Source organism: Pomacea canaliculata, linkage group LG1, assembly GCF_003073045.1.
Source record: "Pomacea canaliculata isolate SZHN2017 linkage group LG1, ASM307304v1, whole genome shotgun sequence".
NCBI lineage: Eukaryota > Metazoa > Mollusca > Gastropoda > Architaenioglossa > Ampullariidae > Pomacea > Pomacea canaliculata.
In genome coordinates, this window is record NC_037590.1 from 20,390,275 (window position 1) to 20,416,638 (window position 26,364).

General features: G+C 36.6%; 3 protein-coding genes across 3 annotated transcripts; 2 read left to right on the plus strand and 1 right to left on the minus strand.

Annotated features, from left to right (window-relative positions):
• Positions 1-614: 614 nt before the first annotated feature.
• On the plus strand, positions 615-9,684 carry LOC112575475 (cytochrome P450 3A24-like). Its single transcript, XM_025257375.1, has 14 exons — positions 615-1,415; positions 1,647-1,743; positions 1,910-1,962; positions 3,140-3,236; positions 4,398-4,517; positions 4,731-4,819; positions 5,297-5,451; positions 5,553-5,683; positions 6,131-6,203; positions 6,632-6,789; positions 6,998-7,086; positions 7,201-7,338; positions 7,758-7,920; positions 8,481-9,684. Exons 1-14 carry the CDS (start codon positions 1,342-1,344, stop codon positions 8,586-8,588), a joined length of 1,545 nt encoding a protein of 514 aa, XP_025113160.1. The 5' UTR covers positions 615-1,341; the 3' UTR covers positions 8,589-9,684.
• Positions 9,685-10,330: 646 nt separating this feature from the next.
• On the plus strand, positions 10,331-22,938 carry LOC112575482 (cytochrome P450 3A24-like). The gene is made up of 14 exons (XM_025257386.1): positions 10,331-10,556; positions 11,184-11,280; positions 11,445-11,497; positions 13,062-13,158; positions 14,309-14,428; positions 14,993-15,081; positions 15,580-15,734; positions 15,835-15,965; positions 16,411-16,483; positions 16,906-17,063; positions 17,263-17,351; positions 17,506-17,643; positions 18,062-18,224; positions 18,776-22,938. The coding sequence occupies exons 1-14, from the start codon at positions 10,483-10,485 to the stop codon at positions 18,863-18,865; spliced, it is 1,527 nt and encodes a 508-aa protein (XP_025113171.1). The 5' UTR covers positions 10,331-10,482; the 3' UTR covers positions 18,866-22,938.
• LOC112575563 lies at positions 20,694-26,346 on the minus strand. Its single transcript, XM_025257510.1, has 3 exons — positions 26,160-26,346; positions 25,145-25,297; positions 20,694-23,610 (listed from the first exon to the last, which is right to left on the minus strand). The coding sequence occupies exons 1-3, from the start codon at positions 26,227-26,229 to the stop codon at positions 23,402-23,404; spliced, it is 432 nt and encodes a 143-aa protein (XP_025113295.1). The 5' UTR covers positions 26,230-26,346; the 3' UTR covers positions 20,694-23,401.
• Between the last annotated feature and the right edge of the window lie 18 nt (positions 26,347-26,364).

The following is a 26,364-nucleotide window of genomic DNA, read 5'->3' on the forward strand; positions in this document are numbered from 1 at the left end:
ATCAGTAGGGCGGTCGTTCTCTTGTCGATGTTGGCTACTTGATTGGTTGGTGAGTGAGTAACAAATGGCATTCCTCGGTGTGTGTGACGTGCGAATGCGCAAAGGAAATTAGAGAACAAAGAAGTAGGAGGACACTTTTCGGACTGACGTCACAGTGGACGGAGCAACAAGTCAGCAGTTGACGTGGGTAGTGGGAATTGAGGTTAACTGTCGCCCACGTGCCCGATTCCCCTGAGCCAGTATTCACGTTTCGGATAAAAATAAGGAATACTGCAACACTGACATTGAAAGATGCTCAGCAATCTGTTGCGCTGGGTTTTTCCCCTTGTTTAGGAGATGAAGTTATGTCAATACCTCACTCAATAACTCTTTCTGAAGAAACAATAAAAAGCTGGTAAAAAAAGTTGAAATATATGAGAAAGTATGAACGTTCCGGAAGACTGAATAATGGAAAGATGAGAAAAAAGAGGGATATTATTTAGCATTATATTATACTGCATAATGCATGCTCTAAACTTGAAATAAATATGATGGTGACAGAATAAAGGTAAAAAAGTTTGATACGCGTGAAGAGGCTCAGTCATGTGCGATTGTAGTTGACGTCACGAGTGGTATAATAAAAAGTCACGTGCGATTCTCGTTCAGCTACAGTAGTCCCTCTGTGTGTAAAGATCCATTCAACTTGGTTTTAACGCATGAAAGATTATTCAAGCGATGACGATATAATAAATGATCTTTAAATTCCAAGTAAATGGTTCAAAGCCTCTGCATCGCATGCATATTTAGAAAATAAAAGATTTTGCATTAGAGGCGGAGTGCTGCTGCACCCGAAATGTGCTAAAACTGTTTGAAGATAAAAGAGTGAACACGACATAAAAGGATTATTCTCTTGGAGAATGTGACAAGAAAAACTGTTGTACATCGTGAAAGCACACGTCCGACCTTGATAGTAGAGCTATGCCTCAGTCAAAAATGTCAAGTGTTTTCTTGTTCTTATAATACACAACAATTCAGTCCCTAAGGAAAGATAAATGGTTCCAAAAAATCCTTTACAGACCAGATAACTGAAAAATGTCGCATACTCCAGTTTGCTTTATCTCCAGCCAATAGCTTGAGGAGAAAAGAGCATACGGCTCGTGGCTGCTCGCCACCATGACCTTTGTCAACATGCCCTCACCCTTTTTATGATGTACTCAAAGTACCCGACTATCGCACCAATGTTTTCACACCCTCCAGTCGCAAACGAGAGCATGCCCTAGTCCTACATCAGACTCCGCCTAAGAAAGTGCTGGAAATTCTTGAACAACTATCGTCGGCAGACTGCATTTCAACTCTAGCGCGATGGAGTTACTGTTCGGGTTGGACTTGCCGATGTACTTGCTCTTGCTTTTCATTGCAGTCGTCCTGCTTTATGTGTAAGTACTGTTTTTAACTCTCTCTAATTTAGGAAACATTTTCTCACTAGAACTTTCTTTTTACAATAGCGCAAATAGTCGTGATTCTCTTTATGTTTTCTTAGATACATTTTTTAAATCACAGCGCTTTTGATAAGATGTTCAAAAAAGTTTTAATTAATAATCAGTGAGTTTCTTTTTGAAATCTTCAGTATAAGGACATTAACTTTTTCTTTTACTGCGGTCGTTAAGCTATGGGACTTGGTCTTTTGGAATATGGAAGTCTCTTGGAGTGGATGGACCAGCACCTCTGCCTTTCTTTGGACACCAGTGTGAGATAAACAAAAAGGTATTTGGAGTTTTATGTTTATTTCTTTATTGACAGTCTTTTTTAATTCGTAAATATAATTTTCTCCGGGATATTCCATGATTTACATATTGCTAAATGTAATTATTGTTCAAGAAAGCTTGCTACTTCTTTGGAATTAATGATACGTACGTTAACTACTTTTCAGGGATATGAAAACAGCATTCGGAAATGGTCACAGACTTATGGTCGCACATTTGGGTATGTTATAAGGGTTCTTCCACTTGCATCACATGCTTAACACCTTCAAAAGTCTACATCAGTGTTAAAATATTAGCGTCGTTAGATGCACGCTCGAGACATTAGTAAGGGAGATAATAAAAAAAAATACACACACACTGCGGCACAGAAATGTCTGAGTTCTCGCCCTTAATGTCTTGAGACCTACAGTTAGCTCTAGAACACTTTGTATTCCGTTGATAGTCTCCTTCAGTTTTTGTGATCTTACTCGACGCTCTCGTGCTGACCACCACTGTACTGTCCTCTGCTGGTCACATCCTTAAATCAACAAATATGGTATTCTCTAATGCAGTCCCACTCTTGGACTAGTAGATCATATTTTAACTCTGGTACAGCCCGCTAATCAAGGCCTTCACGCACAAGCTGAAATACTGCAAAATCGCCAACAAATCACGAACTCGTCCACGCGGCTTGTGAGTGTCCGGCGGTCATCCGCTCACACGAATAACACCGGAAGCCCACTCTCGTCTCAAAACAGACTCTGGTGGTCAACAATCGGCTACTGAAACCAATTCCATGCACCAGCCCCACGGATTTCCACTGGCTCCCGGTGGTCACTACTGGCTACAGTGTCCACTCACAGTACAAGCATGAACGTGTATTTAGTTCGTGGTACAAGCCTTCCAGTTCACCCCTAGCTTACGAGGTCACTCCTGGCTGCTGTCCAAAACACTGTACCCTGCCTAAAGGGTTTATCGCCGCCATCAAAACCACCCGCTCCTCTCAGCGTCTTTTCTGGGTGGGGAGGGGCAATAAACAGTGAGCTCCCATTGCTACAACAAGCAGCAGACAGCACTCAAGCAGACGACGCGTGACGTAGCATGGGCGTGAGGTCAGGCGCTGCTAAAGTCAGCGAAAAAAAGGCCTTGACCTTTCCCCGCGAACTGGGTAAAAATAGCCTGGAATATGACGTCAAACGTCGTCTGCTGTAAGCTTTCTTTTACGGTTGCGTCCCATGCGCTGAGAGAAACGCAAACACAGTAACATGTCCGACACGCGACAATACTTTATCCCGAAAATAGTTTAAGCAAAGTACAAATTATTCTGATCAGAATGGTTTAAAGCTGAGCTTCATTTTGAATTTACCTTCTTTGCGTGCCCTCTTCTAATATAATACAATGTAAATTTTTTAAAAAAGAATTTACTGTGGACGTCGGCCATTGCTGGTGACCACTGACCTTGACATCTTAAAGGAAGTGCTCGTTAAAGATTTCAACAGATTTACAGACAGATTTGTAAGTTTTGTACAAAGTGTTATACTGAGTTGCATTGTTACGAAGTAATTTAAAGTGCATACTTTAAAACACATTCAGGCAGCAACGTTTCCAAGTCTTATTTTATTTGACAACTTTTTAGCTTGCCGCCTAATTTGTCGAAATTAAAAATATATAACTTTTAGTTGAAAGGTACTCATAGAGGTAACATATTTTCCCCTTAGGTCTTGGATTTTATTTAATACATACAACTTCAAATATAAAAATGTGAAGAGCTCATTTAGAAATATTCTGTTCATTCATTAATAACACTTTTAATAAAAAAGATAAGTTTAAAATTATTAATGATCCAATTTCTAATAGTTTGCATTACATTGTCACCGGGAAAGACCTGAAGAATACAAAGAGTAAGGAGGGAATAACCGGAGAGCGTGTCATAAGTCTGTAGACAAAGACAAGCAGGCCGACTAGTTAAGTTCGCTACAAGTACAACTATTGACAACGATGTTGGTTGGTGTCAGGGAAAACGTTCGATTTTTGTGCACGGTTATTGGATGGATGGAGCGTAGATTGCGGAAAGAAAGGGGAAAATAGTTCCCCTGCTTTGAAAGAAGAAAAAAAAACTAACTAAAACTGCTGTGCCATATGTGGTTTTTCGCTTGAAATAAAAAGAGAAGGCTGTTATCAGAGGAAAAACGGAATAGTCTCGTTTAGAACTTGGGATAAAAGGATCCAATAAGAACATTAATTACATTAGTATAAAAATAAAAACACTTTTCCCTAATCATGACTTCCCACCTCTTTGCGACGTAAAACCATATTACATGAATATGTTTTAATTAAGCATCTTGACTACTAATGCAAACACATTGCTGTCATTTGCCAAAGCCGCTTAAAAGATCTACTTACTTTTTTTAAAAAAAAACAAAAACAAATATAATATAAGGATAAGGATAATAGGAAACCATAGCTCTAAAGATTCGGATGACATTTGTGAAAGCTTACAAATGCACAACTAGATGCTTTTTGTTTCCTGGAAAATTGCACAGCGGGGTGAGTTGCGTTTTAGAAGTCTTGACTGTCTAGAATGTGTTAGAAAATAAGTGTAGATCCCACGAATGATAGTATTCAACTTTTTTCTGTTTTTCTTCGTTATGAATAAAGAGAGATTTTAACTTCTAGGACAAGTTTGAACTGTTTCCAAAAGAAATTCAAGCAAACCTTTTCATTATTGGAGGCGCAGACTGGAAAAGGGTTAGAACCCTATTGACACCTACATTTAGCTCAGGAAAACTGAAACTGGTGAGTGCATTCTTTAAGTCATTTCAATATAAATAAAATACTGTTTAATTTTAAATACCTCAATGGCTGTTCTTTTATGTGAAAATTGTTTGGTCTTCATGTAGCCTTAACCTGTATTTACTAGCAAACAGCTAGCAGTCGTCTAAATAATACTCAAAAGCACATCATTTAAAAAATGTCCTCATCCAATGAAATCCGCCTATACTGTCACAGATGGAGAACCATATCGACAGGTGTTGTATAAATCTCACTGAAAATCTTCTGGAGGCCATAAGGAAAGGGGAAAGAATTGATGCCAAAAAGTAAGGTTAAATCACCGTTAATTGATATCGCCTTTTTCTTCTGTTACTTTATCTCCTTTCCTCATCTTGCATCATAAAAAGCAATTGACTATTCAGACATGCCTCTTTTGTAGTATATGGAGACTTCTACACCTTTTATCAAGGCCTATTTTCCTCATTATCATTTTTTGAACGTCATAGCACTTACCCTGTTATTAACTGAGTATTTAGGTTACATTTTCTGCCTAAGGACTTGTTTGTGAATACCCACTTTTATTCTCAAGATATACGATTGCAAACATAACCATCCACAAAAGAGGTCAAACTTGTGAGGTCCAGTTTGTACAAAGATACCCTATTTAGTATATGATCCTAGATAATTTTACTTTTTCCAATAGTCGTGGGTAACTTACGAAACCTAAACAAATCCCCGTACAACCTTGATCACTAGGTTGTTAATCAAGCAGGCTCACCAGGCTCGTCATATTTGTTTACCAGATACTTTGGAGCCTACACCCTGGACGTGATATCGAGCACAGCGTTTGGAATTCAAGTCAATTCACAGAAAGACCTCAACGACCCCTTCGTCAAGGATGTGGCCAGTGTTATGCACGAAGCCGGCAGCAGTGATGGATTGTTAACAGTTCTCGCAGGTAAAAGACTTCTAATTCCTTTTGCATGATTTGCTCCTACACCTGTGTACTCATATGTTGAACAAACAGCTAACGAAGAAAGTTCCATTTATTTGTTTCAGCTTCGGTTCAGTTTCTTGTTCCAGTGATAAAGTTCCTGGCGATCTATTTATTTCCACTAACGCGATGGAATTCGTTATTGAAAAACGTCAATCGTATAATAAATGAACGAAAACAAGAAAAATCAAGAAATGTAAGTACAATAAAGCAAAATCTGTAAGTAAATAGTCACAACGATTAGAAGCTTGCAAGACATCGTTAAGCAGACCAAGGGGAAAATTCTGATAAGATTTTATTCCCCTCACCAGGTAAAGAAGACAGGAACATGCATGGCTCTTGATGGTCAAATTCTGTGCAAAGTTAATAGCTAAAGTTCTGGCATAGCGAACTAACTCAGCCATATCGTCTGTAGAAATATAACATGTCGGGAAGGTCCAATCCACTATGCTATCATGAGAGCGCGAAGAAATGGAGGCACAATAATACGGGAATAGTGGGGAGAAGAATCAGAACTGGACACACTGGCCTTTTTAACCCACGGGTGTTTAAGAACACAAAATCAATACACATTTGCACGTATGCATCTTTCAAAAAAAAATGTTAAGAAATTTTATTATTTGCAATTTTATATGTATTACAGGCACACACCGACTTCCTTCAAATGATTGTGAGTTATGAAGATCCTGAAGGTTTCGCAAAAGGGCAAATGAAATGTAAGTATTTTTCATTAGGGTGTCTATTATTCATTTGGGAGCTGAAGAGGGTTAGGCCTCCAGGGTTTGAATGTGGAATCTTGACAAATCTTGATGCAAACCTTAATTTCTATTGCTTTCCTTACTTAAGCCTATTTATTTAATGTGTTAAAGTAATGGACTAATAGACTGCCTAATTTACAATACGTCTTCCTATGTCTTACTGGTCAGATAGTTGAAAACAGTTTAAAGTTACGATTATGACTGTAAAATACAATTTCGTTCATTAAAATGTAGTCAATTCGAAGTAAACGTGTGCTTGTTTTAGTACATTATTCATTAGAATATTCCCTGATACTGTTATACTCGACATTACATGAGGCAAAAAGGAAAGGTTTCTTAACAATATTCACGTTGATTATACTGATGAGATGTGTCGCTGGTAACAGCCTTGTCTAGGACTGAGGTCATTGCTCAAGCTGTCGTCTTCTTCGCTGCTGGATATGACACTACATCCACCACCCTTCAGTTCCTGGCCTATAACCTGGCTTGTTGTCCAGAAGCACAAGAGAAGGTTGTACAGGAAATCCAAAACCTAATTGGAGATGTGAGTGCTGCTGATGACAAACAGATACTAGTCACTGTCAGAAAAGTCCATGGAATTTCCTATTTTCGTTTACCAGAAAAAGAGTACAAGCAATTCTAAGAAAGAAACAAAGGTAAAATAGAAACCACTCTTAGATGAGATAATAATGGTAGAAAAACAGTTTAAACCTAATCCTTTTTTTCATCTGACCTCTTTTTTCTGTTTTCAGGGCAAACCTACTTACGAGGGTGTGGCAAAGCTGAAATATTTAGACAGCGTCGTGCAGGAAACACTGAGGATGTTCCCTCCTCTAAACACGTAAAATATGTTCTTTGTCTGAATGGATTAAATATAATTTTTAAAATATAATTTGCATAGGAATCAAACTCAAACTTTATAAATTAAATGTACAACTATTTCTGAACCTTTCAGCGTTAACAGAATGGCGTCAGAAGAGGTGACTATTAAAGGAGTCACTATTCCTAAGGGAGCTGGTGTCTGCGTTCCTATCGCCAACGTGATGAGGGACCCAGAGTATTTCCCTGACCCTGACGAGTTTAAACCCGATAGGTAAGCGAACAGATCTGGCAATATATGTGGTCACAAACTCTAAAGATTTACACACATTTTTCTTATAAATACTGTAGAGTTTAATCATGAATAGTGTGCACAGCATTGAACATTAGGAGTTACCAAGTTGGTTGTAAGCGTAGGAAGAAACTATATTTTGCTTTATTTAAAGAAGTAAAAATAAATTCTATCTGCCTCTATTGTAGTCTCAGAAGAATATCCCGTGTGCCGCAAGAGATGTAATTCGATTCCCATAATTTCTTGGTTACAGGCGTTTTACCTCATCGTCACACCCACACTTTTTCTAACACGCAGCTATGCGCGCACGCTCTTCGCCTCTCTTACCACCACACACCCATCACAGAGATAGAGAGGTTTGTACTTTATATGTTTATAAATCTCTCTTCATGTTCACTCAGGTTCATTGAAGGCGCTGATGGATTCGTGAACCCTTTCTCTAACCTGGTCTTCGGGTTTGGACCTCGCCAGTGCATCGGCATGCGTCTGGCGCTGCTGCAGATCAAGATGGTCATGGTGCACGTGCTCCGGAAGGTCAGATTCATCAAAACAGATGATTTGAAGGTAACGTGCATGTCAGTCAATTTTCAAAACTAATGGCTTTTTAATCGGGATTTAGAAACAAACAAACAAAAAAGATATCAATAAAGAATGATATCCCACTTTAATGAGGACAAAAAGTTTTTACAAGTGTGTGTAAGCGTGTGTAATAAATAAAGCTAAAGTTCCAGTTTGATGTGGGACTATTGGCTACAGCTGTTCCAGAGAGGAAAAGAATCATAAAAGAAAAATCTCATACTGTTCACCAATGTAACACAATTAACTTAAACAACACACCTATCTATTCATACATACACAAACCGTTTAACCCCACTCCAATTAAAACTACAAAAACGTCTCATCAAACCATGAATACATACAGAAAAAGAACTAGTATCTATCCATACCTACATAAACTGATATCCATCCTAAACTAAACAAACATGAGTGTAGTGTGTATCATTAAGTTCATTCTGTCTCCTATAAAGATAAGCTGTCAATACCTGTGCTCTGTAGCATATGATCATGTGATATACTACCACCCGTCATTTACCATTTAAATTGAAAACATTCGAACTCTGCAGGAAACACCTGCAAGGAAGCCAGGATCATTTCTGAGTATTGTGGAGAAACCGCTCTTCATCACGGCGGTACTCAGAGAAGCCGCCACCAAAACCCGAGTAGAACATTAGGTTCCATAAAACTTCACATCGTTCTCCTTTCTGCTGTATAGATGTTTTAAGGCTTATTCGCACGTTTCTGTCATTAAGTTTCAAATTAAAAAATTGAAGTTTAACTCTCTTGTGTACGTGTATATTTGCATTTGGAATGTTTGGTTTAATTTCAACAATTGCAATTGTGGATTAATTAAATTGTATTGTATTTGGAATGAACATTCGTTGGAAAATTTTCTGAACTTTTTAGAAAGTCTGTGTTAATTACAAATTGTGCATAAACATCATTGTTATATTTCTGATTTTTTTTTAACAAAGGGACCTTGAAACGTGTTAATACTCGAATTGTTAAGTCAAAAATCGAAAAAAGTGACAAAAAAATTGTCCACTCCATTTATTTGGATTTATATTTATTGTGTATATATTCTTTTGTTTTATGTACATTTAGCTACCTAACATATGTAGACTTTTTGTCGTCTGCTATTTTACTGTTATATTAGACTGATATCTGACATCTTTTAGTTAAATTTGATGTTGTATAGTGTATTTTGCTCCTCTAATTTTTATTTATTTTTTTTATTTATCTATGTTTAAAAGATTCTTTTTTTTCTTTTAGTTAGCTTACGTAGAGTTTTTGTTTTAAGAGGTTTTGCTGTCTAACGTCCATTTTGTTGCTATATTAGACTTATCATAATGTGTTGCTGCGTATATAATTCATCTTGCAATGTTTCTTAAACAAGCAAAGATTTGATCAAAAACATCTTTATGTGAGGATTCTTGCAAATACAGATCATTATTTCATTGTAACACGAAGCAAGGCGTACTCTACTTATCCAAAAAATATAAATAAGCCTTCCATATATATCAAGAGAAAAATCTAAAGCAAAAAGCAATAAAAATGAGAAGATGAAATGTTAAAAATGTGTTAAATATATGAAATTATCATAAGTACTTCTGTACAGGACCATTGTCTTCTACTTTGACTTCAGCACTCATAGTAAAGGGGACTCTTTAAGTACCTTGGGAAATATTTTGATTACTGATTCTTTAGCTATTTGTTGTTTCAAACTTAATGATATCCAGTTTCAGTATCAAAAATAAACATTCTACTCTTTGTGGCTCTTCGTTAACCTGAATGTTATGTGGTAAGTTAAATGGGGAAGTAATGGGGAAAGATCCCTTCAACTTGGTTTTAACTCATAAAAGATTATTCAAGCGATGACGATAAAATAATATGATGTTTAAATTCCAAGTAAATGGTTCAAAGCCTCTACATCGAATGTATATTTAGAAAAAAAAAAGATTTTGCATTAGAGGGCTGAGTGCTGGTGCACCCGAAATGTGCTAAAACTATTTGAAGATAAAAGAGTGAACTCGACATAAAAGATTGCTTACATTCTCTTGGAGAATGTGACAAGAAAAACTGTTGTACATCGTGAAAGTCGAGTGCCACACGTCCGACCTTGGTAGCAGAGATATGCTTCAGTCAAAAATGTCAAATGTTTCCTGTTCTTATAATACACAACAATTCAGACCCTAAGGAAAGATGAAATGTTTAAAAAAGTTACTCCTTTGCGGACAAGATACCCAAAAAAATATCGCATACTCCAGTTTGCTTTATCTCCAGCTAATCGTTTGAGGGGAAAAGAGCATGCGGCTCGTGGCTGCTCGCCACCATGACCTGTGTCAACATGCCTTTCCCCTTATAATGATGTACTCACAGTACCCGACTATCACATCAATGCTTTTACACCCTTCGGTCGCAAACGAGAGCATACCCTCGCCCTGTTCTATCACACCACAATATACGACGTCTGCTGGCTGCATATATTAAACATCAGACAACGCCTTAGAAAGTACTGGAAATTCTTGAACAACTATCGTCGGCAGACTGTATTTCAACTCTAGCGAGATGGAGTTACTGTTCGGGGTGGACTTGCCGATATACTTGCTCTTGCTTTTCATTGCAGTCTTCCTGCTTTATCTGTAAGTTAACTCTCTCTAATTTAGGAAACATTTTCTTTGCTTGTATTTACTGAGGTCACGAACAATGACTCCGGATAAACAATAATGTCCTGACCATGTCCGTGCGTCGTTCACAATCGTGAGACAAACTGCAAGAAAACTGAGTTTCCCCCATTTTGAAGTTGACTTCACTGTCTCGCTACTGGCGTCTCTCCTTCTTGTTGGTTTAGCTTTGGTGTTAAGTAATGTCACGATGCCATGTTACCTCAGGTTAAAGTGCACTCTTTCGTAGTGTCAGAATGCTTAGTAGCACCGATAGGTTGTTTGTAAATACGTCTGTGAAGTAAATGTCGGGAAAGTCAACTGGTCACTTTAAATAATCTCTCGAACTAAGAAACTAGAAGTGCATGTAAACTTCTTGTAGACAGCAAGGCCCTGTCTCAGCGCACTAGAACTTTCTTTTTACAATAGCGCAAATAGTCACGATTCTCTTCATGTTTTCTTACATACATTTTTTTAATCGCCGTGCTTTTAATATGATGTATCTCCCTTAGTTCAAAAATGTTTTAATTAATAATCAGAGAGTCTCTTTTTGAAATCTTCAGTATAAACAGGATATTCACTTTTTCATTTACGGCGGTCGTTAAGCTATGGGACTTGGTCTTTTGGAATATGGAAGTCTCTTGGAGTGGATGGACCAGCACCTCTGCCTTTCTTTGGACACCAGTGGGAGATAAAGAAAAAGGTATTTGGAGTTTTATGTTTATTTCTTTATTCCAGTCTTTTTTACTCGCAAATATAATTTTCTCCGGGATATTCCATGATTTACATATTGCTAAATGTAATTATTGTTCAAGAACGCTTGCTTCTTCTTCGGAATTAATGATACGTACGTTAACTACTTTTCAGGGATATGAAAACAGCATTCGGAAATGGTCACAGACTTACGGTCGCACATATGGGTATGTTATAAGGGTTCTTCCACTTGCATCACATTCTTAACACTTTCAAAAGCCTACATCAGTGTTAAAATATTATAACTGTCGTGGATCGCCCCCAGCGTTGCTAGATGCACGCTCGCCACCGCTCACACACCCGGCACGAACACACACCCACTCGTGTAACCAGAGGCTGGACACGACAGACCTAACGAACCTCTAATAAACGTAAACCACAACAAAGATAAAATAATAATATGTTTATTTTTATAGCGCTTTTTCCCATCATAAAAGGTGGGCTCAAAGCGCTTTACTAAAAGGAAAACAAACAAACAAAAAATACACAGACATAATCAGAAGGGATGTTGGCCTCAAAACAACTGTAGAATCACGGTATGTGTGTTACCTTCGCTTATCAGTTTAGAGATGATAGACAAAGGCAACGCTGTCAAACTGCATGATAACCACTTCTAATAATGATGAACAGTAGAAATGGTAACTTTATAGTAGATAAAATTTGAAAAAAAAAGAAAAAAAAAACAAGCACACACACAAGAAAACAGAACTACCCCACGCCCAAGATATTAGTAAGGGAGATAATAAAAAAAAAAAAAACACAGACGCTGCAGAACAGAAATGTCTGAGTTCTCACCCTTAATGTCCTAAGGCCTACAGTTAGCTCTAAAACACTTTGTATTCTGTTTACACTGTCTACTTCAGTTTTTGTGATCTTGCTCGAAGCTCTTCTGCTTTCCACCACTGTACTTTCCGTCCGACGTACACGGACCCTCTGCTGGTCACATCCTTAAATCAACAAATATGGTATTCTCTAATGCTGTCCCACTCTTGGACTAGTAGATCATATTTTAACTCTAGTACAGCCCGCTAATCAAGGCCTTCACGCACAAGCTGAACAAGCAAAAATATTACAAAATCGCCAACAAATCACGAACTCGCCCACGCGGCTTAATTGTGAGTGTCCGGCGGTCATCAGCTCACATGAATAACACCGGAAGCCCACTCCCGTCTCAAACTGCTACCGGTGGTCACTACTGGCTACCAGTACCTAGCTACCAGTTCACCCCTAGCTTGCTGGTCACTCCTGGCTGCTGAGCAAAACACTGTACACAGTTTATCGCCGCCTTCCAAACCACCCGCTCCACTCAGCGTCTTTTCGCGATAAAACTGTGAACAAGGTTGAGAGGGGCAATGAACAGTGAGCTCCCTTTGGTACAACAAGCAGCAGACAGCACTCAAGCAGACGACGCGTGACGTAACATGGGCGTGAGGTCAGGCGTTGCTACAGTCAGCGAAAAAAAGGGCCTTGACTTTCCCCTCGAACTGGGTAAAAATAGCCTGGAATATGACGTCAAACGTCGTCTGCTGTAAGCGGCCTTCCTATTACGGTTGCGTCCCATGCGCTGAGAGAAACGCAGGTACAGTTACATGTCGGACACGCGACAATACTTTATCCCTAAAATAAGTACAAATTATTCTGATCAGAATGCTTTAAAGTTCAGCTTCATTTTCAATTTACCTTCTTTGAGTGCTCTTTTCTAATATCATACAATGTGATTTTTTAAAAAAGAATTTACTGTGGACGTCGGCCATTGCTGGTGACCACTGACCTTGACATCTTAAAGGAAGTGCTCGTTAAAGATTTCAACAGATTTGCAGACAGATTTGTAAGTTTTCTACAAAGTGTTATACTGAGTTGCATTGTTACGAAGTAATTTAAAGTGCATAATTTAAAACACATTCAGGCAGCAACGTTTCATAGGAAAGCTAGTCTTATTTTATTTGACAACTTTTTAGCTTGCCACCTAATTTGTCGAAATAAAATATCGAATGTTTAGTTGAAAGGTACTCAGAGAGGTAATATATTTTCCCCTTAGGTATTGGATTTTATTTAATACATACAACTTCAAATATAAAAATGTGAAGAGCTCATTTAGCAATAGTCTGTTAACTTTCATTCATTAATAACCCTATCAATAAAAGGATAATTTAAAAATAATTAATGATCCAATTTCTATTAGTTTGCATTACATTGTCACCGGAAAAGACCTGAAAAATACAAAGAGTAAACAGGGAATAAACGGAAAGCGTGTCATAAGTCTGCAGACAAAGACAAGCAGGCCTACTGGTTAATTCGCTACAAGTACTATTGACAACGATGTTGGTTGGTGTCAGGGAAAATGTTCGATTTTCGTGCACGGTTATTGGATGGATGGAGGGTAGATTGCGGAAGGAAAGGGAAATAGTTCCAGTGCTTTGAAAGAATAAAACTAACTAAAACACAGGTGCAATATGTGGTTTTTCTCGTGAAATAAATAGAAAAGGCTGTTATCAGACGAAAAGTGGAGTAGTCTCGTTTAGAACTTGTGGAAAAAGGAGCAAATAAGAACATTAATTGCATTAGTATACAAATAAAAACACTTTTCCCTAATCATGGCGTCCCACTCGATCTTTGCGACGTAAAACCATATTACATGGATATGTTTAATAATTATGCATCTTGACTACTAGTGCAAACACATTGCTGTCGTTTGCCAAAGCAGCTTATGAGATCTACTTACTTTATTTAAAAACAAACAAACAAATATATAATATAAGGATAATAGGAAACCATAGATTTAAAGATTTGGATGACATTTGTGAAAGCTTACAAATGCACAACGAGATCCTTTTTGTTTCCTGGAAAATTGCACAGCGGGGTGAGTTGCGTTTTAGAAGTCTTGACTGTCTTAGAAAATAAGTGTAAATCCCACGAATGATAGTATCCAACTCTTTTCTGTCTTTCTTCTTTGTGACTAAAGAGATTTTAACTTCTAGGACAAGTTTGAACTGTTTCCAAAAGAACTTCGACCTAACCTTTTCATTATTGGAGGCGCAGACTGGAAAAGGGTTAGAACCCTATTGACGCCTACATTTAGCTCAGGCAAACTGAAACTGGTGAGTGCATTGTTTGTTCATTTCACTATAAATGAAATACTGTTTACTTTTAAATAGTTCAATGACTGTTCTTTTATGTGAAAATTGTTTGGTCGTCATGTAACCTTAACCTGTGTTTACTAGCAAACAGCTTACAGTCGTCTAAACCAGTGGTTCTCAAAGTGTGCTCCGCGGACCACTAGTGGTTCCTGGGCATAATAAGTCTGGTGGTCCGCGGCTGCAGTTGTCATATGTAAGCAAAGTGATGTTTAAAGTGATGCATTCCTCGCATTACCATTTCAATTACAAATAACGAGGTACATAGTTTTATGTCAACTTATTACTATACTACTGTCACAAAAGGACATTTAGTTTTGAATTGTAATGAAACTAATGCGGCAATTTAAATTTGAAATTCATAGTACAGAGTGACTTTTAGGCCTTGGTGGTCCGCCATAGTTTTTACTTAAGTAAAGTGGTCCGCGGTCCAAAATACTTTGAGAACCTCTGGTCTAAACATTACTCAAAAATACATGATTTTAAAAAAATTACATCGGCCTATGCAATGCGTCTATACTGTCACAGATGGAGAACCATATCGACAGGTGTTGTATCAATCTCACTGAAAATCTTCAGGAGGCCATTAGGAAAGGGGAAAGAATTGATGCCAAAAAGTAAGGTTAAATTACCTTTAATTGATATTTTTCTTCTGTTACTTCATCTCCTTTTCTCATCTTGCATCATAAAGAGCGATTGACTATTCAGACGTGTCTCTTTTGTAGTAGATGGAGACTTCTGCACCTTTTATCAAGGCCTATTTTCCTCATTATCATTTTTTCAACGTCATAGCACTTACCCTGTTATTAACTGGCTAATTGGGTTACATGCTCTGCCGAAGGACTTGTTTGTGAATACCTATTTTTATTCTCAAGATATATGATTAGAAACATAACTATACACAAAAGAGGTCAAACTTGTGAGGTCTAGTTTGTACAAAGATACCCTATTTAGTATATGATCCTAGATAATGTTACTTTTTCCTGCGTTTTCTCGTCAGCAGCCTTCCATTAGTCGTGAGTAACTTACAAAACTTAAACAAATCCTCGTAAAACCTTGATCACTAGGTTGTTAATCAAGCAGGCTCAACCAGGTTCGACATATTTGTTTACCAGATACTTTGGAGGCTACACCCTGGATGTGATATCGAGCACAGCGTTTGGAATTCAAGTCAATTCACAGAAAGACCTCAACGACCCCTTCGTCAAGGATGTGGCCAGTGTTATGCACGAAGCCGCCAGTTTTGATGGATTGTTAACAGTTCTCGCAGGTAAAAGATTTCTAATTCCTTTTGCATGATTGTTCCTACACCTGTGTACTCATATGTTGAACAAACAGCTAACGAAGAAAGTTCCATTTATTTGTTTCAGCTTCGGTTCAGTTTCTTGTTCCAGTGATAAAGTTCCTGGCGATCTATTTATTTCCACTAACGCGATGGAATTCGTTATTGAAAAACGTCAATCGCATAATAAATGAAAGAAAACAAGAAAAATCAAGAAATGTAAGTACAATGAAGCAAAATTTGTAAGTAAATAGTCACAACGATTAGAAGCTTGCAAGACATCGTTAAGCAGACCAAGGGGAAAATGCTGATAGGATTGTATTCCCCTCACCAGGTAAAGAAGACAGAAACATGCATGGCTCTTGATGGTCAAATTCTGTGCAAAGTTAAAAACTAAAGTTCTGGCATAGCGAACTATCGGCCATATCTTCTGTAGAGATATAACATGTCGGGAAGGTCCAATCAACTATGCTATCATGAGAGCGCGAAGAAATGGAGGCACAATACTAGGGGAATAGTAGGGAGAGGAATCAAAACTGGACACACTGGCCTTTTTAACCCACGGGTGTTTAAGAACACAAAATCAATACACATTTGCACGTACGCATCTTTTAAAGAAAAATGTTAAGAAATTTTATTATTTGCAATTTTATATGTATTACAGGCACACACCGACTTCCTTCAAATGATTGTGAGTTATGAGGATCCCGAAGGCTTCGCAAAAGGGCAAATGAAGTGTAAGTATTTTTCAGTAGGGTGTCTATTATTCATTTGGGAGCTGAAGAGGGTTAGGCCTCTAGGGTCTTAATGTGGAACCTTACAAATCTTGATGCAGACCCTAATTTGTATGGCCTTCCCCACTTAATTAACTTATTTAATGTGTTCAAGCAATGGACTAATAGACTGCCTAATTTACAGTACGTTTTCCTATGTCCTCCTGGTCAGATAGTTGAAAACAGTTTAAAGTTACGCTTACTGTAAAATACAATTTCGTTCATTAAAATGTAGACAATTCGAAGTAAACGTATGCCTGTTTTAGTTCATTATTCATTAGAATATTTCCTTATACTGTTATACTTGACATTACATTAGACAAAAACGAAAGATTTCTTACTATGTTCACATTGATTATACTGATGAGGTTTGTCTTTGGTAACAGCCTTGTCTCGGACTGAGGTCATTGCTCAAGCTATGCTCTTTTTCGTTGCTGGATATGACACAACATCCACCGCCCTTCAGTTCCTGGCCTATAACCTGGCTTGTTGTCCAGAAGCACAAGAGAAGGTTGTACAGGAAATCCAAAACCTAATTGGAGATGTGAGTGTTACTGCTGACAAACAGATACTAGTCACTATCAGAAAAGTCCATGGATTTTCTCATTTTCGTTTACCCGAAAAAAAGTACAAGCAATTCTAAGAAAGAAACAAAGGTAAAATAAAAACCACTCATAGTAATGGTAGAAAAACAGTTTAAACCTGATCTTTTTTTGTCTAATCTCTTTTTTCTCTGTTTTCAGGGCAAACCTACGTACGAGGGTGTGGCAAAGCTGAAATATTTAGACAGCGTCGTGCAGGAAACACTGAGGATGTTCCCTCCTCTAAACACGTAAAATATGTTCTTTGTCTTAATGGATTAAATATAATTTTTTAAATATAATTTGTTTTAAATGCAGTTTGTCTGACTTGTTTTAACTCACAGTGCAAAGAAATTAACCACGAGCTTTCTAAATTCAATGTACAACTGTTTGTGAACCTTTCAGAGTTAACAGAATGGCGTCAGAAGAGGTGACTATTAAAGGAGTCACTATTCCTAAGGGAGCTGGTGTCTGCGTTCCTATTGCAAATGTGATGAGGGACCCAGAATATTTCCCTGACCCTGACGTGTTTAAACCCGATAGGTAAGCGAACAGATCTGGCAATGTATGTGGTCACAAACTCTACAGATTTACACACATTTTTCTTATAGACACTGTAGAGTTTAATCATGAATAGTGTGCACAGCATTGAAATTAGGAGTTAAGTTTGTTGTAAGCGTCAGAAGAAACGATATTTTGTTTTATTTAAAGACGTAAAAATAAATTCTAGCTGCCTCTGTTGTAGTCTCAGAAGAATATCCCGTGTGCCGCAAGAGATTTAATTCGGTTCCCATAATTTCTTGGTTACAGGCGTTTTACCTCATCGTCACACCCACACTTTTTCTAACACGAAAGCTATGCGCGCACGCTCTTCGCCTCTCTTACCACCACACACCATCATCACAGAGATACAGACGTTTGTACTTTATATGTTTATAAATCTCTCTTCCTGTTCGCTTAGGTTCATTGAAGGCGCTGATGGATTCGTGAACCCTTTCTCTAACCTGGTCTTCGGGTTCGGACCTCGCCAGTGTATCGGCATGCGTCTGGCGCTGCTGCAGATCAAGATGGCCATGGTGCACGTGTTCCGGAAGGTCAGATTTATCAAAACAGATGACTTGAAGGTAACGTGCATGTCAGTCAATTTTCAAAACTAATGGCTCTTTAATCGGGATATAGAAATGAACAAACAGAAAAAAATAATAATAAAGAATGATATCCCACTTTAATGAGGAAAAACGTTTTTACAAGTGTGTGTAATAAATAAAGCTAAAGTTCCAGTTTGATGTGGGACTATTGGCTACAGCTGTTCCAGAGAGGAAAAGAATCATAATAGAGAAATCTCACACTGTTCACCAATGTAACACAATCAACTTAAACAACACACCTATCTATTCATGCATACACAAACCGTTTAACCCCATTCCAATTAAAACTACAAAAACGTCTCATCAAACCATGAATACATACAGAAAAAGAACTAGTATCTATCCATACCTACATAAACTGATATCCATCCTAAACTAAACAAACATGAGTGTAGTGTGTATCATTAAGTTCATTCTGTCTGCTATAAAGATAAAATGTCAATACGTGTGTTCTGTAGCATATGATCATGTGATATACTACCACCCGTCATTTACCATTTAAATTGAAAACATTCAAACGTCTTCAGGAAACACCTGCAAGGAAGCCAGGATCGTTTCTGAGTATTGTGGAGAAGCCGCTCTTCATTTCGGCGGTACTGAGAGAAACCGCCACCTAAAGCCGAGAGCAACATCACATCTTTCTCCTTTCTGCAGTATTGAGTTTTTCACGATTCGCACGTTGCTGTTGTAAGCTGCGAAATCAAAATAACAGTGTCACTCTCTTGTGTACGTGTATATGCGTTTGGCATATTTATATAAAACTTTAGTCTATTATAGTACATGACAATATATTCACTAATAGTACACATGCTTTTTTCATTTGTGATTGCAAGTGTGGATTAATAAAATTGTATTGTGTTGTATTTGGAATGCACATTTGTTCTAAAAGTTTGTGAACTTATTAGAAAGTATGTAATTACAAATTCTGCTTAAACAGCAGGGTCATATTTCTGCCTAGGATAGGGGTTTAAAGTGAGTAGCAATTGTATGGGTGTTTGGGATGTAACTATACACTGTTTATTGCTAATGTGAGCCCCAAACAAAGAAACATTTCTTTCTTTTATAAACAGAAGTAGACCATAAAGATGCATTGTACTGTGTATTCATTCATTGTTGTGACTTTTACGTTTGGAGTAGGATTATTATATTGAACAAGCAGCTAGAGATGTCTAAAAACACATAATAGGATAAAACTCATACACAAAGTAAATCAATAAAACTTCAAGTGCAAAGATTATGATATGCTTTGAAATTGTTTTAAAATATAAATTTCATACAAAGCGTACATCTGGTCAGCAAACAAGTCTTCAATATGCCCATGAAGAACTGATAGTAAGTGGGCATCTGCAATGATTCCACAATGTGCACAGTTTGTTTGAATACAAAATACTTAACTTGAATGATAAAGGAAAAAATAAACATAATGGAGAATATTCTTTCTTGCTCTTAAGAAATATAGAAATCCCAAAGAGTGTTTTAAAATATTTTTAACTAGCCAGGGTAGCTGGATTTAACTCAGGTTGATTGCTGCTGCTCTTTCAACCCTGATTTTATGGTTCACTTTTGATTTCATCCCTTTGTTTGAGTTAAGCTTATTCCTGCCATTTTACTCCTTATGTTCGTTTGCTAATTTGACAGGTTGACAGCATTGTTCAGCAATAAAACAATGCTTCAAATGAAACCACCATGCAACTCAGGCCCTTTTTTTCTTCCCTTCCCAATTTTTGTTCTACTCTTTTATAAGATATTCTCTTAAATTACGTTGGAGAAATTTGTGCAGCACAGTAAATGTAAATTTCTTGTGCATAGTATTTTGTCATCAGTATCATCTTAGAATGGATAAAATAAATATAAAAAATACACATGCTTTGGGACAATGTACATCAACAATAGTCCACGGAAATACTCCTGCTAAATTTAGTGAGGATTAGATAAATAGTGATTTGCACAAATTTAAGTTGCCTTCCCTCAGAAGCACACACATCCTCTCTTTGCTATATTTGAGATGATAATGCTGCCCAAGACATGCAATGTGTAGTCTGAATTATAAGGTCAGTTTATTTTTTACAGATGTTAAATAATACCATAAAAATAATGGGGCACAGTCAACTAAATGATCCGTTACAATATAGTTTATGTTTTAGTTCAAAGTTTGGAATATCTTTCTGTCTGTTTTGAAACTGCTCGACCAACTTCAAAATATCCTAAATGACTATGTTCTGCAGCTGTATTAATACTGCAGTTATAAAAGTTATCATACTCATGATGCAAAAATTCTTTATAGCATTACTAAATGAATTGTTCTGCACTTTCAATTATTACTAAGCATTATTTGACCATTAAGTTGAATAAAATCATTATTATGCATTTATTTTACATTTTTTGCTGTAGACAGGACTAGAGACAAAACAACAGCCACAAATACAACAAGGTCTTTGGGGGTTCTTTTTTTTGCTTTTTATTACTGAAATTTGAGTCTGTCACAAAAATGAAATAACCATTTGAAAGGTACATGATCAGCTAGAGTCAAAATAGAGCTTTTCAAAATATGACTTGTATCTACGTACAAATGCTCTGAGAGTGGTAAACATTTTAAGAAGCTTCATTCATGCCAAATCAATCTGAACCACCTCAACAGTTTTAAAAAATAACCCATAAATTTGCTAAAACTACATTTGTCAAGTCAATACCCATAGCCTCAATCTATTCAGATCAAATTATTTCCTGTGTAATGCTAATAAAAAAAACATGTAACAATAAAATTTGAGTATGAATACATTTGACCAATTAAATGCTTCACTTAAACTGTGTATTGATAGTCACAAGTTCACTAATTTGAACATGGAGATTAAGTTCATAAAAAAGCATGCATAGACCAGGGAAAAGACATAATAATGGAAAACTACTTTCCAAAGATTAAGGAAAAGGTGATGTTCACTTCACCTTGTGAACAGTTTTAAGAACTTTATTTTCACTGTCACAACTATGGTGACAATTGCACCATACATGCACACACAGACTTTAAGATTTTGATCCAAGTCAAACTGGCTGATCTGTCAGCAAAAGGAAAATTGTGCCAACAATCAAAATCATTAAGTAGTTGACTCATTGGAGTCCGTCACTTCGAACCTACCCTTTCCAAAACACACTTCAATTGGCCTGACATCTCAAGGGAGACAACCATGCTACACCGTTATAAAACTTAAGCTTTTGTCTTTTTCTACCTTTACAATAAAATGTTCCCTTGCACCTCTAAAATAATTCAATTAGACATCTATTTCGTTTTCATACTTTCTAAACTTGCCTAATTACATGTCTAACAGTTCTTTTATGAATTACTTTTAAAAATGTTAACTAGAAATCCTTATTCATATATGGTGTTTATAAAAACTAAACCCTCTTGTTACCATGGATATTAAAGTAATGCTTGTATTAATTTATAAGGGGTCACTCTATATTACGCATTAAAAATTAAACTTTATCATGGTCAGTGTTCAAGCATAACAGAAACCAAAATTCTCTTATTCTCTTTATATCTATGACAGAGCGAGCGCTCACATACCTTACATTCAAGTTACAGAGCAACCCATACTGCATATGTTTAAGAACAAAAGTTACATTACTTATAATTACATGCTGTTAGACTTTGGATGTGGCAAAAGGGAGTTAAGAGGTAGATAATTGAAAAGACCAATCTTGTGCACTCTCTTCCACTGCAAGTGCTAAATAAAAAAAACCCAAAAACTTTTGTCCAATTTTCTTTTTCAAAAAGAATTAAAATTTTATACATTCTGCACAAATCTGACATAAACTGGAAATGAGCTAGTGTACAGGCTAGTTAACAGGCGATAATAATATATATAAAAAAATGTATGGCATACAACCTCAACCTTAGTGTCATACTTTAAGTGCTAATCATGAATTCACAATGACAGCACATGATTTAGGGATTTAGTTTATGTTGCAGCATTACTTAAACACCATAGACATCGCTTTGGTGATAAAAATATACGTATTAAATTTCAGCAGACTCTCTATGGTATGTAGAATAATGTATAATATGATTTACCAAGGCTAAAATGAAAATGGTTTAGACAAAACTGTACATTATTTACACTTTATATATACATTTCATAAACTGGAATAACTGCATGAGAAGAAATTTTTCAAGTTGTGGGATATGTCAAATGAACAACATCTTTTTTCTCTCACACTCACGTGGTCACATGGCAAGGCACTATTCATTCACACCCTTAAAGTACTTGCATGAGCTGCGTATAAAAATACATGGATTTGCATCAAATGCCAATGAATAAGATTTGTTTTAGAACTTGCATTGACAATTATCTGAGAATCGTTTCAAAACATCTATCATTCATTCTCTGTTAAAGAAATAGAACATAATTATAATCAAAATTATGACCTTTATCTAAAGAGCTGCTAAATTGTTGATGCTCTTTAAAAGATGAATCTGTGTTTATCTATATGCACAAGTGGAAGCCACCTTGGCATTGTGCTAAGGATCCGACTTGTTAGCATGAAAGCAAAAATGATATTTTAAACACAATAAATTCAGCTGGTATCCCATACTGTATTTACAACACTGTCATAATGTAAAGCCAGCATGAAAATAACAAGGAACTGTCTGATATAAGACATTCAAATATACTAAAAACCAGATCTATATATACACATAGCACTTTAAAAAAAGAAAAAGACTTGCATGGCTTTACACATTTGGCCTATTTTCATATTAACTGTTATTTTTCTAAAATGTTTATGAATTCAATCACTACTTTGTGTTTTTTAAGCCAAGGCAAACTATATTTTCATTTTTCCCAAACAGCTAAATTTAGCAGGCTGTCAAAGTGTCATTATGATTACAACACAAATTTACAAACGAAAAACAAATTACACTTCTTTACCAGTCTAAACAAACGTTCATAAATGGCTTAACATGCAACAATATAAGCAATTTCTCTCTCTCTCAAACACACCAAATATACATGTGTAGATACATGCTCACATCCATGCACACAAAATATTGTAAAAGTCAAAAACATTCTATTCTAGTTTTTCCCTGCCTTCTTTCTTCCATCCACAATCTGTATTCGAACATGCATGTCTATTCCTATATCAAAGGCACTCACTAATCAAAACTTTCTCAGGACATGCAAAGCCAACCAAATAGCGGCACCAAGAATTGCAGGAAAGGCAGATAATCCTGATGCTGAGTTACATCCTTCACTGGAACAGGTATAAACACAAGCACGGTACATGCGGTCGTGGTCAGGGAACCAGATGTCTTGGCACTGGTCACCCATATCCCGGGAACTACAGAAGCGATGAGTGCCTACAACCCCTGAAACATACATTGACATTCTTTAAGGTACTGTCACAACATTTGGAAAAATTTTACTTAAAATATATCCCATGCATTCAGTATTACCATTACTACTATTTGGTGGTTAGGATAAACTTATTTAAGTCATAATATTAGTCATTAATTAAGTCATCTTACTTTTAACTTCCACCTGCTATTGCCTTCAACGAGTGAAGCAAAGATATTCCAAAATCAGCTTGTTTACCAGTTAACACATATATAAACATACTTGCAGTTGACAGCTGAAATAGTTATCCCAGACAAATGTGAAAGGCAGCTAAGACAAAAATGTGCTGTCACCTAAAGATACGTTTATAAGTGCATCTCTTCCACAAACATAACTCCTAACAACCTTTCCCATAATTTTATTCTTTTATAGTTCATTTGTTATTTGTTTGTTTTCCTGTCCCTCGTATGCTGTCCATGTTTCGTTCTTGTTCTTAAGTGCTAAGAGCATACTCCTTAGGAGTGTGAGTATGCGCTTTACAAATTTTAACTTTATTATCATTATAACAGGAATGACTTAGACAAGAAAATGTACTTTTGCATAGCTGTCTGAATTGTGACAGCAATAAACCAATTTTGCATCCATAGGAACTCTGTTGTTCGATTCTTGTGCGAACGGACCATCCCTCAAGCCACAACATGAGGGGAAAAGTACATTTTGATTTCACCTATTAACATGTGTTACTTTAAAATGAAGACAAACAAATATGGATGTTCATAGAAAAACCTGTAAGTAGTATAATAACCGAAACAATATGACAAAACGGAGAACAAATTACCAAATAATTTCAGTCATTTCTGAAATAGTAAGAAATATGTTTTTGACTTTTCCTTAGCTTAATGCCTATTTTAAGATTTTGTGAGGACTAATATCCATCCAAAAATAGCAAAACTATGGCTTTTTGTCAATAATGATGCATTTTTAAAACAAGGTAAAATCCCATTAAACTACCTAAGAATTCATTACCTTTGCTTTTGAACACAAACTATAATGTAATGAAATAAATACAAAGGCAAAATACAACGCAAAACAGCAGTCACTAGCGAAAAATATGAAAGTGTTAGGAGCATAGAGATATTTAATGGTGCCCAATTATTAGAAGTAGTTTCTGCCCAAATAAATATTTCTCACACATATGGATTTACCGTCATTTCTTACCTATGAAAATCGCAATTCATCTCCTTCACACACTTTCAATTTAAAATGTTGACTGCCTGAACCCCCGTGTTTCCCGTGCACTTTTTTCCACTGGGGAAGTGGAACAAAACTGCTTTTTCTAAAACGATGACACATTCTCCCAGTGTATAACGCTCTCAATCGTAGGTCAAGGGTTCTACTCACGTGCACCCTGCCCGTGCACTCTTAGCATATTCGGAGTGTAAGTGCTTTACAAATTTTTCATTTTTTATTATTATATATTTAGGCAGTCACTGAACAGAAGTCTGAAACACACACAAGCAGCTGGAACACTGCAAAAGCAATCTATTTAGGTGACATTTTGCATACCTCCCCATAATCCTGTGACTTTGATGCAGTATTTGGTATCCCAAAGGCTGCAGGGTTTGTATTTCTCACTGTTTGTGCTCAGTGAGTTATCCCACTTTTCTTGGCAGTTGTTGTCCAGAGTTGAATTACACTGGTAACAGTTATATGCCTTCACTGTTGAAAATTAGAAAGGCTTGTAAAGTAACATGCACAAGAAATGTGATAACACCAATCATTGCTAGTTACTGACAGTAACTCAACATGCGTCAATATTAAATTCAAATAGTAATAACACTAAAAGTAAAAGCACTGCGCTTTACTGCTCCTTTACTTATTGATTAGAGGCTGGTATTCACACAGGGACAAATATTTTCACACACAGAAATAAACCATAAAAATGTATAACTTACAAAGCTTAATCACAGTATTTTTTACTTAAGTGTAACAATACAAATCCGCTAATCCTTTATGCCAAACTTTACACAAAATTATTATGGGGGTTAACTTATATAGATCTCTGAATAAACTGCATAAGCTATTCATTTACTAATTTCAATTAAAAAAATTACAATTCATGTCAACTTTTTTTTGGCTTTTCTTTGCACTGTTATGGTATGTCTATCTTCGCGATTCATTAATTTTTACACAAAATGCAATGCAATCAAATGGTGTCGTCACAGCAAAGACAGTGCGATTTTTAAAACATTCAGTTTGCTCAAAAACAACATGTTTGATCAGATAAATATACTGCTTCTTTATTTTATCTCAGTGCCATGCACAACGCGGAAATGAAAGCAAGTCTATAATATCTACCTTTTCTCGGTTGTTGTTTACAGAACACGTGTGACTATAACATACGTACATTATTTATGAATTAAACGTTATTACTTTATCTAACGGAATGTACGCCATGTTTGGATTTAGTATTCTTTTCATATTGCTTTTGATTTAACCGATTTCAAATTTCTGTGCCTGCCATTACGCACTAGGAAGAATGTTTCCGGTGTTGTTAACATGTGTACAACTGCCATCTCACCTGAACCTGTCAAACAGACAATCAGGACAACGACGACAAAATGCCAGCTTTTTCTCGGCACGCTCGTCATTTCTCAGGTTGATGAAGGAACCTTCTTGATAAACAAGCTGAACTTATGTGTTGTCTTCCTGTGATCAAACTCGCGAGAAGCGGAAGGGCAGTTGACGCAGGCGACACCTACCGGGCGCACACCTGTCAGGTGCGA

Excerpts from the sequence above, each read along its gene's own strand:
- LOC112575475 (XM_025257375.1), top strand. The coding sequence starts at position 1,342 with ATGGAGTTACTGTTCGGGTTGGACTTGCCGATGTACTTGCTCTTGCTT. Across the intron at positions 5,452-5,552 it reads ATTGTTAACAGTTCTCGCAG|CTTCGGTTCAGTTTCTTGTT; the intron begins GTAAAAGACTTC and ends TATTTGTTTCAG. Across the intron at positions 7,087-7,200 it reads ATGTTCCCTCCTCTAAACAC|CGTTAACAGAATGGCGTCAG; the intron begins GTAAAATATGTT and ends TGAACCTTTCAG.
- LOC112575482 (XM_025257386.1), top strand. The coding sequence starts at position 10,483 with ATGGAGTTACTGTTCGGGGTGGACTTGCCGATATACTTGCTCTTGCTT. Across the intron at positions 13,159-14,308 it reads ACAGATTTGCAGACAGATTT|GACAAGTTTGAACTGTTTCC; the intron begins GTAAGTTTTCTA and ends TTTAACTTCTAG. Across the intron at positions 14,429-14,992 it reads GCTCAGGCAAACTGAAACTG|ATGGAGAACCATATCGACAG; the intron begins GTGAGTGCATTG and ends ATACTGTCACAG.
- LOC112575563 (XM_025257510.1), bottom strand. The coding sequence starts at position 26,229 with ATGACGAGCGTGCCGAGAAAAAGCTGGCATTTTGTCGTCGTTGTCCTG. Across the intron at positions 25,298-26,159 it reads TGTCTGTTTGACAGGTTCAG|TGAAGGCATATAACTGTTAC; the intron begins GTGAGATGGCAG and ends AATTTTCAACAG. Across the intron at positions 23,611-25,144 it reads AGTCACAGGATTATGGGGAG|GGGTTGTAGGCACTCATCGC; the intron begins GTATGCAAAATG and ends TGTATGTTTCAG.